Below are 18,452 nucleotides of genomic sequence, written 5' to 3' on the forward strand. Positions count from 1 at the left end.
ACAATTTGTGAAAGTCCCCACATATCTCAGAAATCATATCTCATATCTCTTGCTGCCTAGAAATTTTGATAAAAATAGAATAGGACTTGTATTTTCATTTTCTGCAAAAATCTCAAAATCATTTTTTTAACAAAGATTGACTGATATGACAATTCAGATGAATGCCAACAATTTGGACATTCCTGATGTACATGTACTATGTTTTGTACAAATTATTTTTGCTGTCATTGTTGATGGAGTTGTTGGTGGTATTTTGTTGTTAATTTATAAAATGTACCTTTCATCATTCGTACTGTTCAATCTAAAATTGACAGTGTTAATCTCTGCAGGCATAAGGTTGTATAGATTTTCTTGATGTGTTTAATTGGGGCTTTGCTTGTAGACTACATATTAGCTGCCCTGTGTCTATCCTTCAACTAATGAACCCTCCAATCAGTATTGACCAAGGTATAAAGTCCTTAAGTTTATGAAGAGGCTATAGGGAAGGTCTTAAACAAACACTAGTCACGTGGTTTTGAATGGCCCGAAAGTGGGTGCTGTATGTTTGTAATGTATGATTACATGTGACGTGTGCAAGTTCGTGTTTACATTGCGTCACTCTCCACCTGTTGTAAATTATGATTATATGTAATAATTCTCAAGGGTTGATTCACTATATAATTAAAGGTTTTGGCAAGTAATAAAAGAGATACTGTAATTGGCATAAAACTTATTAAAATTTGTCCCATGTTGTTAATATATTCCATGAATACAACCATGCAGGACACATCATTTAACATTCTACTCAAGATGAAGTGAAACAGATTGAATATATCAAATTCTTACATTTTATACTGCTTATTATTACTGAGTTTTCTTGATGCACCCTGTAATGTACTTACATGATATATATATCCATCAGTCATTTCAAATTTTCACAAAGATATCAATGAAAAATTGTAAATGGTGACTATACCTTTAGAAGGGACACTTATTTTCCTTTCATAAAATTGTCTTTCCCGTTCCCGAAAACCTGTAATTCAATTTCAAACTTGATCTAAATTGGAATCTATTTTGTCGTAGCGAGAAACAGGAATTCTGGGAGCGTTTCATGAAAGGACTTGTCTGATGTTTTATCTGACAAGTCCTGTTTCATCCGACAGTTACCATAGTAACAGTGCCTCTCAGCCAGTCAAAATCTAGCAAAGATGTTAGGTCTGACAACTTGGAGGACAAAAATGTTGATGAAATGCTCCCCTTCTTTGGAAAAAATGCAAAGGTGAATTAAATGCCGATATGAGGCAAAGAGTATACATGTAACTGTGTTTTATAAATGGACCTATCATTATTTGTTGTATCACTTTCCAGTGAGGCTCTTCCATTTTTCTTGCTCCTCATCGACCTGACCAAGGCCAGTGCTCTCACCAAGTTTGCCCTCAGCAGCACCTCACAACGTGAGGTAGTGGACAATATTGCCCGTGGTATGGCCATACTCGGACCAACCATCACCCTGGACACTGTAGTGACCACTCTGGTCATCAGCATTGGAACCATGTCAGGTGAGTCAGTGTATCACAAATCTGTCCATGAAGTTATGTATGAATTCATAAAAATAAAATATGGCAAGCCAAATGGGTGTCACAGTCAAATAATTGATTTTGAAGTACAGTTTACATGGAGAGAGACGTTACTTCTAAAATCCCTACATTTGTAGTGAAAGATGTGTTTTAAAATCATAGCACATTTCAAGTATTTTTTTTTCCAGAACAGTCATATTTTCTTCAAAAGTCAGGAAATAGTTAGAACTCAGATTGTGGCACTTAATTATAAAATTGTTCATAAAGATTATTATTTCAATGAAATAATGGATAATTCACTTGTGATTAGAAATTTCATTCAGATAAAAAATATTTTATATAAAGACAAGTTGATATAGTCTGAACATGTCTAGAAAATGTCTTATCTTAAAATGCAATAGACAGGCTAAAATAAATTTGTGAATAAGAAGTAAATATTACAAAAATTTCCATGTCTGATGTGTTCTCAACATTGTGAAATCTTTATCAAAATACAAGTTATATTTATGCTTCTATTTTAGGAATCCGGAAAATGGAAGTTTTCTGCTGCTTTGGCATCCTCTCACTTATCGCCAACTATTTTGTATTCATGACATTCTTCCCAGCTTGTCTGTCCCTTGTTCTTGAGGTAAGGAAGTATGTTATTATCAGGAGGATGGTTCCTTCAGTATCACTTCCATAGACTTGGCAGCTAGACAGGTTGAAATGACAAAGAATCAATTCCTTCTTTCATCTGCACCTGAAAATAAACTTATAGAATATTGTGTGTGTAATATAAGATGTATATTTTTCTGCGAGCATTTCCCTCCTTATATAGCAAAACTGTACTTTACTTTGTAAAAGATTATCTATTGTTAGAAACAGAAAAAAATTATTCATTTTGGGCTCTAGTGAAATATATGTACATATTGAGACTTGATTTGCTTTCAACAACTCGTGGTAAAAGTACATGTAGTAAAATTAGTGCATGTATTTGCAGAAGAGGTCGTAGAATTAGTTATGTAGGTAGTACTCAAACATAGTAATGGTGAAGGTGGTAGTGGTAATGGTGATGGAAATAATAGTAGTCCTAAAACTGATAGCAGGGGTATCAGATACAGTGATTGCATATGGAGTAATGATGCTCAAAAGTCCTGTTTTAGGAGCTATACAAAGTGTTATGCGACCACAATTTTGCGCAGTAGTCATCAAGAAACCTAATCGAGTCCCATTCCTTGATTGATGTTAGATGTGAGTCATATTGGTTAATGTCTTCCTTCCTCTCTAACCCCCAGCTGTCAAACAGTAACAAGTATGGTCGACCTGTGTGGCAGCTTGGACGCTTTGCTGAGGTTCTGGAGGAGGAGGAAGACAAGAAACCTAATCCTGTGGTCCAACGGGTCAAGATGATCATGGTAAGTTTCACAGGTTCCATGACTTTGAGGACATTGTTGAAGTTACAAGTTGATTTTCCTTTGTTGCAAGTTTTCATGATTTTAGACTTTGCATATTATTAGTAGTAGTATGTTATGAAACTTTTAACTTTAGCAATGTCCTCTCTCGATGAAGAATTTTCCTAATACTTGTCATGATGAACATGAAGAGTTTGATTGATTGTTTAGTCCATGGAGCAAACACCCGCTTACATCATGATGCAATGGTCAGGTTAACAGTCGACAGTTGAACCCATCTTGGTCTAATTTAAGTTTATTTCCAGATTTTTCATCTTCATATTATTTTATTTCATTTCATTTCAACTTTGCATTATAACTGGTTCATCTAGCATTCACTTGGATAAAGCCCAATAGATTTAATTTCAGCGAAGAAGAAATTGACCCACTAGATATTAGACCAAATGATTTTTAGACAAGTTGTTGTTAGACCTGGCTATTGGCCTAAGTGTGATGTAATAAAATGTAGATCAAAATGAATAAGCTTGGTAACATAGACCAAGTGGTTTTAGAGAAGCATTATATACCGATCACAAGACATTGAACTGTTTGAGGAAGTTTGGCATAGAAAATGCCCTGGAGAGAATTTGTGCAAGAACGTAGGTTTGATGTATTTTCTTGTAAATATTGAAACTAGAGGTATGTTTCTGTGTTTGATGTTCCATAGACCCTTGGGAATTGTTCTTGAATTGAATGAACATTAAAAATTGGAAGATTGTAGACTTTGCAATGCATTCTTTTACCCATAGGACACTTGTAACTTGGTTGTTTCCTGTAGTGGTCTATAGCCAATTTATGGTTTTCCTGATATTGAAGTGACAGTGTGATTTTGGTTATTTCATAAGCATCTTGCTGGGGTATTTGGTTTTCCTTCATTAGCCAATTCTTAGATCCCAAGGTCTAGTTTTTTGTTTTTACTGAAACTTACATTTTCACCTCCCTGATGTCTTTGGTTTTCCAGAAATGAGTATGTTGTAGACTATGTGGTTTCCTAGTTTCATATTATTATGAAATCTCTACAGTTGTATTCCCCCATATTTCCTTTGGTTACCCAGACAAAGTTCCTGGAGAGAAAATGTGCTTATCAGATCAAAATGAATAGTTGAAAAAAAGGAATTTCTTATTGCAAAGAAATTTGCCTTTATAATACAAGAATACATAAGGTGTGTATGTCTGTATGATTGCGTCTTCTAGAAACATTTACTAATTAGTATCAGTAATGCTGGCCTGGCTAATATTGGTTATTGATTAGACCCTGATTAATTCCTAACTTGTGGTTTATTGAGACAGAATTATGTCAACCATTGAAAATATTATTTTGATTGGCCTAACAGTGATATTATATGACCTTTTTATTATCTTTTCTCATTTCCGTAACTAGTATATGATATCACAGTAATAAAATTGTTGAATCAATACTGTGTTCTAATATAGTTTGTCAATCAAATAATTCTTTCTCCTATTTAGGCCACAGGGCTTGTACTGGTTCATGCACACAGCTACTGGCTTGCTGGTAATGACACAGATCTAATGGGACGATCCATGCTCTATGATGGAAACCTACTCACAGACAAGAAGATTGATCCTAGCATGCCCCTATGGCAGTTCTACATCACAAGGTACTACTCAGGTTTTCAATAAAAATTATTTTTTGAAGATGCTATTTCTGTATCTGTATAGTAAATTATTCCTTATTCCAGAGCTGAACTTACAAAGTGTACATGGAAGGTATGATCACATGATATGCTTTAATTTTCGTATACAGAATTAGACTGTGTTATGTTATTGTCTAAATACAGCATTTTAATGGTGCATCAAAAATTGTCATTTTATTTTATATGATTAGCCTATTCAATACCAGAGCATATTGCATGATGTGCTGAAATCTGATTTTTTTTTTTTGTTTCAATGTAGACTATGGCCTCCTACACTTGATTACATCATCACCGTTATCCTGGCTACTGTCCTCGCAACCCACTATATCTTTTTCTCTGACATGGCCACTGTCCCAGAGAAGCGGGTCAGTATCATGGAAGGTCATGAGGTCGTCAATCCAGGATCTGATCAGGAAGGTTGGTAACTCGTCTAATTCATTCCTTTATGAACCAGTTATAAGAGCGGAATTTATTGGACATTTTTTTTTGGGGGGGGATGGTGGGTCTCTGTAATATTAATTGGCTTATGAAATGTTATGAAGGGCTTGTTCATACAAACTTGAACTATAAGTTGTTAATTGAAAATTCTCTAGAATTCCACAACTTATTTGTAGATGATTATAGCCCTTATTAGTAGGTATATTTCAATATTCTTCATTTAGTTGTTTTGCTTTCTACTATACTTGAATATGAAAAAAATTAAGCTGGTTGCTAAAATTAATGTAACAGAATGTAAATTGTTCAGTTATTTATAGACTCTTTGAATATTGGTGAACATTTATATTTACCAGGGCATTAAAATATGTCAGTATGATATATTGAACCACTCATGTTTTTGATAGTGAGAATGATTTGTGGTTCTCACTTGGAGAAATAATCTGTCTTCATCTTATGAAGAAATAATGAAATAAACAAAGCTTTTTAAGAGTCTTTGCACCTTTTCTTAAAAATCAACTTATTTTTTTTTTTATAAAACTCTAGATACATCTGAAGTGGATACTATTGGGTCCCTGTCATCTTCTCCTTCAACGAGTGATGTGAAGGTGATTGAATCAATGACCTCTCGTACCCAGGCCTGTCAGACTGATCCTGTAACTGCTTCACCACGTAATAGTCGATCATCATCTCCTGTGTCATCACGCTCTCTCAAACCTGCAAGGTCAGTCAAAAAAATGCTTCTATGGAGATCTTCATTTGGATTGGCTGTTTGTATAGTATTTTGATATAATTTTACATTAAAATGTTGTAATTTTGCACATCTGTAAGATTAATTTCAATAATTATAATTCCTTTAACATCACCTTTCTACTAAAGAAGCTAGCGGATGAATTTAGTGCTTATGTGGCATCTATAGAATCAGGAAATAAAAATTCAAAGAAAGTATTATTCAAGCATTTGTTATTTTTTCAAGATTAATCCATTTTGCAAGTACATTGTACATTCCAGGAACATAAATCGCAGATTCTTAAAACCTCAAAATTAACTTACGTCTCTACAAACAAAAGTTCAAAGAGTGTTTGATGATCAGGCCCCAAGGTCTGAACATTTCAAAATCTGTTTTTATGAAGAAGACAACTAATGATCTAATTCTCAGTGAGAGTTGAAATTAATTGAAGTGATTGTTTGATCTGTGTTTGGTTGGATCTAATTCTCAGTGAGAGTTGAAATTGATTGAAGTGTTTGTATGATCTGTGTTTGGTTGGATCTAATTCTCAGTGAGAGTTGAAATTAATTGAAGTGTTTGTATGATCTGTGTTTGGTTTGATCTAATTCTCAGTGAGAGTTGAAATTGATTGAAGTGTTTGTATGATCTGTGTTTGGTTGGATCTAATTCTCAGTGAGAGTTGAAATTAATTGAAGTGTTTGTATGATCTGTGTTTGGTTTGATCTAATTCTCAGTGAGAGTTGAAATTAATTGAAGTGTTTGTATGATCTGTGTTTGGTTGGCAGGTTCACTATTGGATCCACAGGAAGTGGTTCTGAAGATGAGGAAGACGAGGCCATCGAAGAAGAAGTCGAGTTGGTCCTGGAGAAAGAACTTCAGCCTCCTAGACCTATGACAGAATTACTGGAGATACTGAACGTTGGGGTGAGTTCATCGTGTCACCAATACTAACCTTAAAATCAGATATAGTTTAAGTATTCATATCATTCTGCCATAGGTTGAGTAATTGCCCCAGCCAAACAAATTGTTAGACCAGATTATGCAAAACAACTGTTCTTTTCCTCCTCTTCGTCAAACTTATTTCAGTGGTCCCAAGTTAATCAGATTCACCTATAAATTGTTATTGTTATTGCAACAGATATTTGAACCACTATACCCCTAGAGATCATTTCATGAAACTATTTGTTATTATATATAAGCTACCAAAATTCTTGCATCTACCACCAAGTATAATCTTATCAGTGTGGGTTTGCGCAATGTATCCACAAAACAAGGATTGAAGCCATACTAAAAAAAAATGTATAACAAGGGCTAGAACTAAACCAACCAACTGTCCTATTTGATTCCATATATTCACTTAACCTTCCAGAAAGGACCAGATGAACTAACTGATGAAGAGATCCAGCTCTTGGTTGATGCTAAACACATCCCTGCCTACAAGCTCGAGAACATCTTAGCTAACCCTGAGAGGGGCGTGTCTGTCAGGAGACAGATCATCTCTAAACTCTTACCGATCACAGATGCCTTGGAGAAACTACCATTCACAAGCTATGACTATTCATTTGTAAGTTCCTTCCTACTCCCTGACAAACTAATCTCTTTTGTTTGCTATTTTGTTGTTCCTATTCTGCGTATTGTGTGAATGAATATTACACACAGCCTGAACAATGATTTCACAAAATGGCATACATGAATTCAAATATGATGTGCACATTCCAGTTCTTATTCATTTGTAAATACCCCCACCCTCTCCATTCCTTTTAATGAATCCATCTCTTATTAAATTTCCCATATCCTTTGCACAATTTACAAAGTGGCACATAAAGGTAGCATAATATATATATTTGCAGTGTGCACCATGGTAGTATTATAACCCTGAAAGCATCATAAGTTCAAGTACAGTTTTTGTCAAAACTTGAATAAAAGGCATCCATGAAAATTAACTAACATATCTCCATGTATATATGATGATAACCTTATATGAATGAAACAACATTCAAACAAAAAAATCATAATGTGGTATCTTTATACCAAAAGAGGTTATTTCCATGGAAGTTGGATGAATTGTTTCTTTAATATTAATTGTATAGGAATCAAGACCTGAATGTATACTTGTATTTTGTTCTGTTCTATTTTTTTCTGCAGGTATCAGGAGCATGTTGTGAGAATGTGATTGGTTACATGCCCGTACCAGTGGGCGTGGCTGGACCTCTCCTTCTTGATGGAAAAGAATTTCAAGTTCCCATGGCAACGACTGAAGGATGTTTGGTTGCAAGTACAAACAGAGGATGCAGAGCTCTTAGAGTGAGTAGTGTATCATGGATAGGTCACTGGGCAATCATTAAAGATAACATGTGGGTGTTCCATTAAGGTGGTTGTGAGTTACACAAAACTGGTGGCTTGTTCGTGAGCTAAATCAGATTCTCATTTTTGTTTTATTTTCATTAGCCCAGTAGAAATATCTTTTTAGATAATTATATCCTCTTTGTTAATACATAATGTAGAAATTACCGGAAACATAGATACATGTTTTCAATTTAGATTTAGGATTCTAAATTTCATTTAAGGATTGCCATCTCTACAAAATTTTGTAATTATTTTAGCCATGTATACAATTTTTATTACACCATTTATGTGAAATTTTGATTTACCATAGCCATTTATGTAAAACTGTATTTTCACCATAGCCATTTATGCAAAGAAATATAAAACAACAATATATAACTTCAAATGATAAAAAAAGGGCCAAAGGTTAAGAATAGAAACATTTCGGCTGCTGAATTTACCCCTTAGTGGTTACTGATGTTGCATAATGTAGCAAGTGATCACATTCATACTGTTTTTGTTTGTCTTTATGCAGTCTGCTGGTGGTATTCACAGTATCTTGATTGGTGATGGTATGACTAGAGGACCATTGGTCAGGTTACCAAGTGCAAAGGAAGCAGGGTAAGAAATTCATGCTTTGGTTAGAAATCACATTTTATTTTAAAAAATATTAATTCAGAGGTACAGTTCAAAGAAAGTACAATGCAGCGCTAATTGGCAACTAAAAGTTTTTTGTTTTTGATTATTTGATGAACGCCTGTCACTTACTTGTAACAATGGTAACTTTAAGAGATTGACAACTCATTATTGATACAAGCTTGATTTATTGGTGTCCAGTTTGCAACACTAAACTGGTATTTCCTGTGATAAAGTTGAGTTTGATACCTACCCTGTTCTGAAAATTTGTATGTTCCATTTATTTCATAAGCGTGGAAGGGGTGTTAAATTTTCATGTTGTTCAGTAGCTAAGCCACAGCATAACAAATCCATCACATTCTTTTTGTAAATATAATTGTTTATAATGGGAATATTTATTTAACATAAAGTTAATTGAACAAAATTATGTGGATGTTTGCTAGAAATATCATGTAATTACCTGATCGCAAAACAGTATTGATCTAATATTGTGTTTTCCCCCTCAATGTTTCAGAGCCATCAAAGAATGGCTAGAGGTCCCAGAGAACTTTGCTGCCGTCAAAGAGAAGTTTGAGTCGACAAGCCGTTTTGCCAAACTGCAGAGTATCCAGACAGCTCTAGCTGGTCGCTACATGTTCCTTAGGTTCAAGGCTAAGACTGGTGATGCTATGGGCATGAACATGGTATCAAAGGTAGGCATCTTTTCTCACAAGTATCACAGAGAACTTAATGTTCAATCTTTGTCCTTTGAAGGTACTTACCTGAGGCATTATTATGCTAATGTCTATGTCAAGTATATCTTAATGGCTTGAAGTATACCTTCGGGGCCTTGTCCAAAGAAACATGGGATAGGAGATTTCTTGTCACAGACATGTTCCTCATCAGAGTTTGTAATTTTTGGCATTTTATGGAACGAGTTATAATGTCCAGATTGATCACTGCACTCTTGATGATTATTGATGTACTCTGATTCCAATACAAAAGGTAGGTAATCTGTAAACATTTAGGGACAAACATTCTAAATATTTCTATTGTATATCGTTGTCATTATCTAACATCATCAGATGTAGTTGATTGGGAGTTAGATATCTTAGATATTGACTTCTCTGATAGATCTGCCTATATATCACATTCTCAGTTGAACAAATGTTATACCAAATGTAGTCAAGTCTATCCAATTTTCCACGACAGCCAATCAAAATTTATTCCATTCTTTTTTGGTATTCACAGGGCACTGAGCAAGCACTTCATGCTCTTCAGACGGTGTTCCCTGAATTAGAGATCATGAGCTTGAGTGGAAACTACTGCACAGATAAGAAGGTTGCAGCCATTAATTGGATTGAAGGACGAGGAAAGTCAGTTGTCTGTGAAGCTACTGTTCCAGCACACATTGTCAAGCAGGTAAGATGTTTGACAAGCATTAGAGACCCCCTGTTTAGCCTTTCCAGATGGCACTCAGGATATTTTTTTCCAATCCATCAGAATCTGTTTGTACGAAACATTGAGGTTAAAAAAAATGCATGTTGGAAAAATTGTGGACACAAGTTTTATTATTAAGTATTATACATGTAAATATCATTGAGATATATAATTGAGATAACTAAACTCACTGTAACCTCTTTATCCCTTCAATTAAAGTCATTTGTTTTTGTTTGCTTTCTTCAATCAAACCAGACAAACATATGCATGTTTTTATAAATACCTACCCTTGTGACACTAGCCGAGTCAAACGAGGGTCAACACAATCCTATACGCACTCCCTCTTAAAAAAATATAAATGAATAGGAATTTTTATAAACTTAAGGAGTTCTGGTGAGATTTGATACATGGGTAGTAAACAATTGCTAAAATTGTTCCATTTATTATATAATCTCTTGCAGGTTCTGAAGACAAGTGCATCAGCTTTGGTAGACCTCAACATCCACAAGAACCTTGTTGGCTCAGCCATGGCTGGTAGTATAGGAGGCTTCAATGCACATGCAGCTAACATTGTCACAGCCATCTACATTGCAACAGGACAGGTATGTATGGGATGACAGTCAGTCTTGTCTAAAAAGGCATGTTCAGATGTATAACATGAAAACGCTCAGCAGTCACTGTTCATACTTGTTGATTCAAATGGTTCCACTTATGTTGACAACTCATTATACATCAGAGTTCTTGTCATTGTCAAAAAAGTTTTTGCAGATAAATTCATGGTACATTAGGTTTATATTGTTGATATTGACATTGATTTATGTAATAATCATTATTTTTACACCATTATTCCTTTCAAGAAGGACTAAAAACAAGGACCTGGATACCTATTCCTACTCAGAAAGCTATATGCAGTAAACATATTTCCACCATTAAACTAATGCCTCAAATATATTTGATGTGTTATATAGGATGCAGCCCAGAACATTGCCAGTTCTAATTGCATGACCCTAATGGAGACGAGAGGACCCAAAGGTGAAGACCTATACATGAGCTGTACCATGCCATCCATTGAGCTAGGAACGGTAGGAGGGGGTACAGTCTTACCTCCACAGTCAGCATGCCTTCAGGTGAGATAGATGATGTTACATACATAGAAGGGGGAAGAAGTGGGGGGGGGGGTAAAGGTGAAGACCTATACATGAGCTGTACCATGCCATCCATTGAGCGAGGAATGGTAGGAGGGGGTACAGTCTTACCTCCACAGTCAGCATGCCTCCAGGTGAGATAGATGATACTTGATATATAGAAGGGGGAAGAAGGCTAAAGGTGAAGATCTGTATATGAGCTGTACCATGCCATCCGATCCATTGAGCTAGGGACGGTGGGAGGGTTACAGTCAGCATGCCTCCAGGTGAGACAGATGATGTTACATAGGAGGGGGGGGGGGGTAATAAGATGTAAGACTACATAAGAATGACTGTAGGATTCCTAGTTCAGATCGGTCAGATAATGATCAGTGGTAAATGGACCTGCTGTGGATCAAATTAGACTGTTGGATGAGACCAAATAGGTATAAGACAAGGTTTGTTAGACCAAGTGGCAATTTACAATTCTCATTTCAGCTTTGTTGGTGATTTTTCTCCAATTAACAGATAGTGGATGTAAAAGCAATCAACGTTCATGGTTTGGGTCGTAATTCCTGGTTGTAGACAAGACAGGGATAGACCATGTGTGATGAATCCAAACATGACGATTCTCTTGCCAATGGTCCATTATCATTTGTGTTGTAATACTTACAATTTTTCTATTTTTTGCTTTGATTAACAGATGATGGATGTGAAAGGATCCAATGTTCATGGGTCGGGTTTGAATGCCTCTCAGCTGGCTAGGATCATATGTGCTACAGTCATGGCAGGTGAACTCTCACTCATGTCTGCTCTGGCAGCTGGTCACCTTGTAAAAAGCCACATGAAACACAACAGGTAGGACTACAATCTTCACATTTACTTAATATTTTGTTAGAGTAGCCCATTCAGCACATTTTAGTTCTTTGTTTTGGTTGGCAACCTTTTTATTTTGTTTTGATGTTTAAATCAAGTAAGGGCATGTAGAAATTGATTATTGGAGTACTTTTCAGTGTTGGTGATATGTAATTGAAATTTGACATAAAGCCACTAGGTGTAAGTATTGACATTAGTGCAAATCAGTATTAAATGTGTACATGTACATCCAACCCACTATATGTGTGACCTTCTTGAAAGGATTTTTCTTGAAAATTTGTGATGCAGTTTGTAAACCAAGGTTAGGACAAAGGAAAATGATAAAGAATAGTTTTGATTAATTTATGGTTTTGATGTTTATCAATCAGCAGGTTAGTGTATTTGTATTTTCTTTCAAAAGCATTGTTATAGTGAATTATTAACCGTATCAGACATCTGAGCAGGGCAACTTTGAAACATTGTTGCCTGCTTAATACTGGGATCGAATGGCCGGTCAATAAAATTCCAATTGTTTATCCACGGGCCCAATTTATTGCCCGCTCAAGAAAGTCAATGAGAAAATGCGTGGAAATGTGGCGGGCAATAAAAGGCAGCTCTAACATCCGGGTATTCTACGCGTTTTGTACGCGTCCTTGAACCGCGCAGTGCTATACGTCATAATGGTAATGAAGTTGAGACAACGCTGGATACTGCGTCCCTAGGCCAGGGACGCGTCATTTCAATTACGTCACAATGGTAAAGTTCAGAAGCCCAGTCTGCTCAACATGAGAAACTAGATTCTCATTCTAAAAATTTAAAATATCTAAATTTTAACGATTTGGCTCTAGATGTCTGATTTGGTTAATAATAGCAATATTGACTGGCCTGGGGGCGAAAGGACATATATCGCCCTCACTAAATTGATATCACCCTCGTCTACGACTCGGGCGATATAAATCTAGTTTGGGCGATATATGTCGTATCGCCCCGAGGCCAGTCAATATTGCTTTATCGATTATTTATCATGTTTAATTTTTTATTATGTATCTTCAAGGGAATCCAGTTTTTTAAAACTTGTTTTCTCTCCGTCCTTTAGATCTGCCCTGAATATTGCCAGTCCTCTTCCTTCGATTGAGGAGATTCCTGCACACAGGAGAAGTAAATCTGTTGACTTTTCAGCACTCCGTGAATCCTCACCAGCCCCTGGGACATGCACAGCCAATGCATCATGACAATCTAAGCCTTCCAAAAAAACCCTCACCATTCTTGTATTACAGCAATGCACTGAAAGTGGACCCTTGCGCAATGAGTGTGTGTAACAAGTAGGGCAGTCGTGGTTCTTTGTGTTATAAGTAAAATACATCAAGATGTTATTTCTTTACAGAACCGTACAGGACTTGGTAATCTTTAGCAAGTAGACGGTTCCACCAAAAGTGAATGTAGCAAGAAGGGTGGTTGTGCATCTTTGTGTTAACAAATGTAAACATTATACACCAAGATGGAAGTTTAGAAATGGTGGTAGAGCAGCTGTATATCTATTTATTCAAAATTACGAAATTAAAACACTTCTTCAAGACAAAGCAAGAAGACACCATAATAAAGTGTAGCAAGTAATAAGTGATTGTAAATCTTTTTATTGGAAAATGAGAACCATTCAAGGCATAAAGATCATTTCAGTACAGAACCATTCAAGATCATTTCAATACAGAATCATTCAAGATCATTTCAATACAGAACCATTCAAGATCATTTCATTACAGAACCATTCTATTCTTGGTAAACTTTAGATAAAATACACGAAGTGTCAGAAAAAAAGCAAACAATAGAGCAATTTTGTCTCCTTTTGTTGAAATGGTGTTGAGCGGCACTTTCATAATCATCAGGTAAGCGCATACGTATCCTGTAGGCTACTAGTGGTTGGTAAACAATATCGATTTTGTACACATGGAAATTGCAATTCACTATTGGTGGCCATCCCAGAGAAGTAGCAAAAGAAAAAGGGTCTCTACGTATGATCTACTGTCCTTAACAAGACTTGGTTATGGAGTACCCATTGGTATCCATATTGGTTTACTATTTTCCTGAAGTTTACTCTCTCACATTTATCCTTTAGAGAACTCCAACTTTCCCATTTCTCATTCATTCCCTTCTCCTATTTCAATTTAGCAAGTGTAATACTTGTATCATTATGCTGTAAGTATCTTGATACATTATAGAATAGATTATTTCTGTGAATCGTTAGGAAAGAGACAAATTATGTATTCATCATTTTTTTGTTTATCTTTCCTCTATTTATTGCTCTACTCTCTGACTGTATTCAGATACAGAAATTATAGGAAAAATAAATTGTATGCCACACATGGTATACAGAACAATGTATCTTTTTTCCCCTTAATTTATTCTGAAATATCTATATACGTTGTAAGTTGCCTTTTGCTTTAGAATACCATCGAAATGGGAGAATCTCAAAGAAATGCCTCATAAAATTGGTATTTTGTGCTATGAAGCAGTTTTTTGCTGAGCATTATTTTGTTTTACTTATTTATATTCTTAATTTAAAATTATAAACACATCATTATCTTCAGTTATTGAGATACATGTATATCTTTCCTTTGTCTATAGGTACATGTTTTAATTGCATTGGTTACAGTTCATGCTCTTGATTTGTTTCCAGTTTGAGTGTCAATGAAGTTAATTATCATACGGTCCATGGTGTTGTAATATATGGTGTTGTAATATCCAGTGATTCATTGTCAAATTACAGTATTTCAATTTTTTATAATTGGCTCAGCTACAGCCAGGGTAATAATATAATACCAAGAACATAATCTTCCTAATATGTGAAACAGATGTGAACCTTACATTAATTTTCAAATAGATCCATGCCTAACCCACCTTTTCAACATATGTTGAAGAGCGCTGTATAACATTCAAATGAAGGATGCTGTAGATGATTTTACACAAACTTATTTAGTCTTTTTTGCCAAAGTTCAGTAGTGTAACTATCGAGGAAATGTTTTGTGTATTGTGATCTATTGTGTGTGATTTCGTTGTATATATTTTGGAGTTGATTTCCTTCATCCTGTTCTACACATCCATAAAAAAACTTTGTCAAGATTCATCTTTTTGAAATAATAGGAAGCCTTAGATATGTGATGCAACTTCTGTAACATGCCTATTGCCCCCCCCCCAAAAAAAAAAAAAAAAAATCTTTCATGTGTATGATTAAGCTGTAACATCATATTTTCCAAAAAAAGGGATACAGCAGGAGTTGTTAACAAATCTAAAACTGTTCTTTATCAGAGAGTATGGACTACTACTGATGGATAGTTTAAAATGTATGCTTCTTAATTATCTTTCTTTCATTTCTTTCATGAATATTCTCTGTTTTGACCAACATTCTTTCTTGGTATGATGGCACAAAATGACAAAAATCTTTTATCGCCTTTGAATTCATTGATTTTGAAACAGATTTTTTGTAATGCCGAGTATCTATATTTCAAAGATACCTTATAATCATAATAGTTCTTCTCACTCATGAAATTTAAGACAGGGTTGTATTCCATTGAAAATTGAGATTAATCATCACCCTCTAATGAAGATTTCTACATTTCATGGAGCTCATAATCTAATTTAAAGCCTAGAATATGTGTACTTGTGGTATTAGAAATTAACAAAAAAAAAGTGTGATATGATATTTTATAACATGAATTCAGCTGTATGTAATGCTTTTATGATCATGAAAGCCTCTTGGGATATGTCTGGGCATTCAAAAACATTAAAGCCATCAATGTGAAATATATAGTTCAACAAAGATGTTTAGATTGCTAGACTTAGTGATGAGAATCTAATCTCCCAAACATTACATAGATTTAGGTTTGGCCTTCTTTTCTTGTCATTTCAGATGATATCTACCAATTTATTGATATTTTTGCAGCTGACAGAGCTGATACATCAAGGCAACGTAATGTGTGGCTCTCTAATAAAAGCATTTATTGAATTAGTTTCTTAAATAATGATGTAACAAGTACATATATTTCAATCATGCTCATAATAAAAATGAATTATGATACTTTACAGATATGTCTTCATCTAGTGACCCCCCCCAAAAAAAAAAGAAATTATAGTAATCGACAAATACCACTCTTCATCAATCAGTTCTTATTCATTTTAGGTGTCAAAGCTGAAAATTTGTTTCTCAACCCAGTTTCATTAAAAAATAAATAAATTGAAGTTCTTAATGTTTTTAGCTAAAAAGAGAATGGATTTCAATTTCTACACTTCCTAATTTATTCATGTTATTTAGTGCAGCCAATGGGAAATGTTGAAGAGGTGGTCCATGTATTTGCATAGTACCTATTTATATCTTTTGTTAATGATGTGTACATGTAGTTCTGTTTGAAGAAATAAGTATAGGCATCAGTGCCATGTGAAAAAAATATTTTCTCAACTTTTTGTAAATTATATTGTAACACAAAACTTGAATGGTATGTTGTAATTTGTCACTTGCTATGTGCAAAAAAAAGTATATTGAAACAGAATGCTAAAAGCTGTTAAATGAAATAAAGATGCATTAAATGAAGTTGAATGTTTATGAGCATCGTCTGTACAGTGTAGTCAAGTTGGGTTTTCTCTGAAAATACTTTGTACATTCTTAGTAGCCCACCCCTCTATTTCCCTTTCAGGCCTGCCTATACTCCCTATCTATATCTTGTCCCCTCATTTTAGGGGCTAGTTTATGCCACTGTGTGTTGTACCAGGTAATAATCTGAACAATGAAAAAAATCACTTTGAAAGACTTGCCCCAATTTGCACATACCTATAGGCAATTTGGAAAAATGTTATTTTTGCCCATTTCAATGCTTTTGGAAATGAAAGGAAGAAAGTTCTTTTTTCTTTTCCTTTTTCTTTATTAAAGGGATGGTCCAGGCTGAAAATATATCTAAATAAATAGTAAAATACACAGAGCAAAATGATGAAAATTTCATCAAAATCAGACAGGGTCGGAAATCTCTCCCAAAAGGTAAGGGGGACAAGGGGCTATGAAATTTGAAATTTGACAAGCAAAAAAAAAGTTATCACCCCAAATTTAAGGTAATTTAAAAAAAAAAAATTTGACAAGCAAAAAAAAAGGTTATCCCAAAAGTAAGGTCATCTCAAACTAAAATACATAGCAGGGGGGACATTTGATATTGTGTCCCCCCAACTATTTTGAGTAGGGATAACAAGTAACAAAGTTATTTAATTTAAAATTTTATCAATCTTTTTTGAAAAAAGTAATATGCACATTGTGATGAATATTCATTAGGTGAGCTGATGATGTCACATCCCCACTTTCCTTTTCCTTGCTTTTACATGAAATCATAAATGTTTCATTATTCAATATACATGTGTAAATGATGTGTCTCCATGATGAAATAAGTTGCGGCAATAAATAACTAATGTACTTAATCAGTTGTCAATCCAATTGTTTTAGTATAGTAGAAAATATTTGAATAAACCTAATTACATATAATGAAATGCAAAAGAAAAAGTGGGGATATGACATCATCAGCCCATTTGATGAATATTCATAGACATGCATGAACTATTTCAATTTGATAATGCAAATCTTTAAAATTTAATAAAACCTTTCTTATTTGTTATCTGATTTTGATCACATTTTCATCAATTTGCCTTGTTAATTTTACTTTATAAATTTATTGATATATGAATATCTCCAGCCTGGACCATCCTTTTAACTTCAACACTGAAACAGCTTTATGAAACATCCACCAGTGGGTAGTTGCTCCGTGCCACTTGTAGAGAACTCCCTTTTGCCAAATAAAAACTCTGGCAAAGCATGCGTCATAAATGCTTAATACAGATATAGGCACTAGGCCTAATTAAAAAATTAAGGTGAGGTGCCGTGGCAGCTGCGTGAGCTGCGCCCGACTACACCATAAAAGCCCGGGATTGCACTTCCGGCCCTCGTCTTGCATCATCCATCCATTCCATTCCTTGTTTTTATTTGGCAATAAGTCATGATTGACTATTTTTGCCACTCACTGTATAAAAAGTGGGGTAACATTTTTATTCATTAATATTATTATTATTTCCCCCCCTTTTTTTTCAATCATTTTTTGTATATTCATGCAGCATTCTTTTTTTTCTATGAAAAAACGAACAAAACAAACATTTAATACATGTAAGAAGAAAAATCGATATAAGGTTGTTGATCGACGATATATGTGATTAAAGAGAAAATAGTTCTAACAAGAGGGGCTAACATTTTAACAAGTTTTTCG

General features: G+C 34.7%; 1 protein-coding gene across 1 annotated transcript in view; it reads left to right on the forward strand.

Moving 5' to 3' along the window:
- The window catches only part of LOC121416227 (3-hydroxy-3-methylglutaryl-coenzyme A reductase), a 28,856-nt gene extending 15,333 nt beyond the window's left edge, over positions 1-13,523 (forward strand). Inside the window, exons 5-20 of the mRNA XM_041609732.1 lie at positions 1,348-1,538; positions 2,078-2,184; positions 2,831-2,950; positions 4,454-4,605; positions 4,901-5,058; positions 5,623-5,800; positions 6,592-6,730; positions 7,176-7,370; positions 7,952-8,110; positions 8,667-8,752; positions 9,282-9,459; positions 9,998-10,168; positions 10,648-10,788; positions 11,155-11,313; positions 12,014-12,168; positions 13,262-13,523. Of these exons, the coding sequence (XP_041465666.1) occupies positions 1,348-1,538; positions 2,078-2,184; positions 2,831-2,950; positions 4,454-4,605; positions 4,901-5,058; positions 5,623-5,800; positions 6,592-6,730; positions 7,176-7,370; positions 7,952-8,110; positions 8,667-8,752; positions 9,282-9,459; positions 9,998-10,168; positions 10,648-10,788; positions 11,155-11,313; positions 12,014-12,168; positions 13,262-13,397 (2,425 nt within the window). The 3' untranslated portion in view covers positions 13,398-13,523. The remainder of the gene's footprint in view (positions 1-1,347; positions 1,539-2,077; positions 2,185-2,830; positions 2,951-4,453; positions 4,606-4,900; positions 5,059-5,622; positions 5,801-6,591; positions 6,731-7,175; positions 7,371-7,951; positions 8,111-8,666; positions 8,753-9,281; positions 9,460-9,997; positions 10,169-10,647; positions 10,789-11,154; positions 11,314-12,013; positions 12,169-13,261) is intronic.
- Positions 13,524-18,452: the final 4,929 nt, after the last annotated feature.

Source organism: Lytechinus variegatus, chromosome 5 (assembly GCF_018143015.1).
Source record: "Lytechinus variegatus isolate NC3 chromosome 5, Lvar_3.0, whole genome shotgun sequence".
NCBI lineage: Eukaryota > Metazoa > Echinodermata > Echinoidea > Temnopleuroida > Toxopneustidae > Lytechinus > Lytechinus variegatus.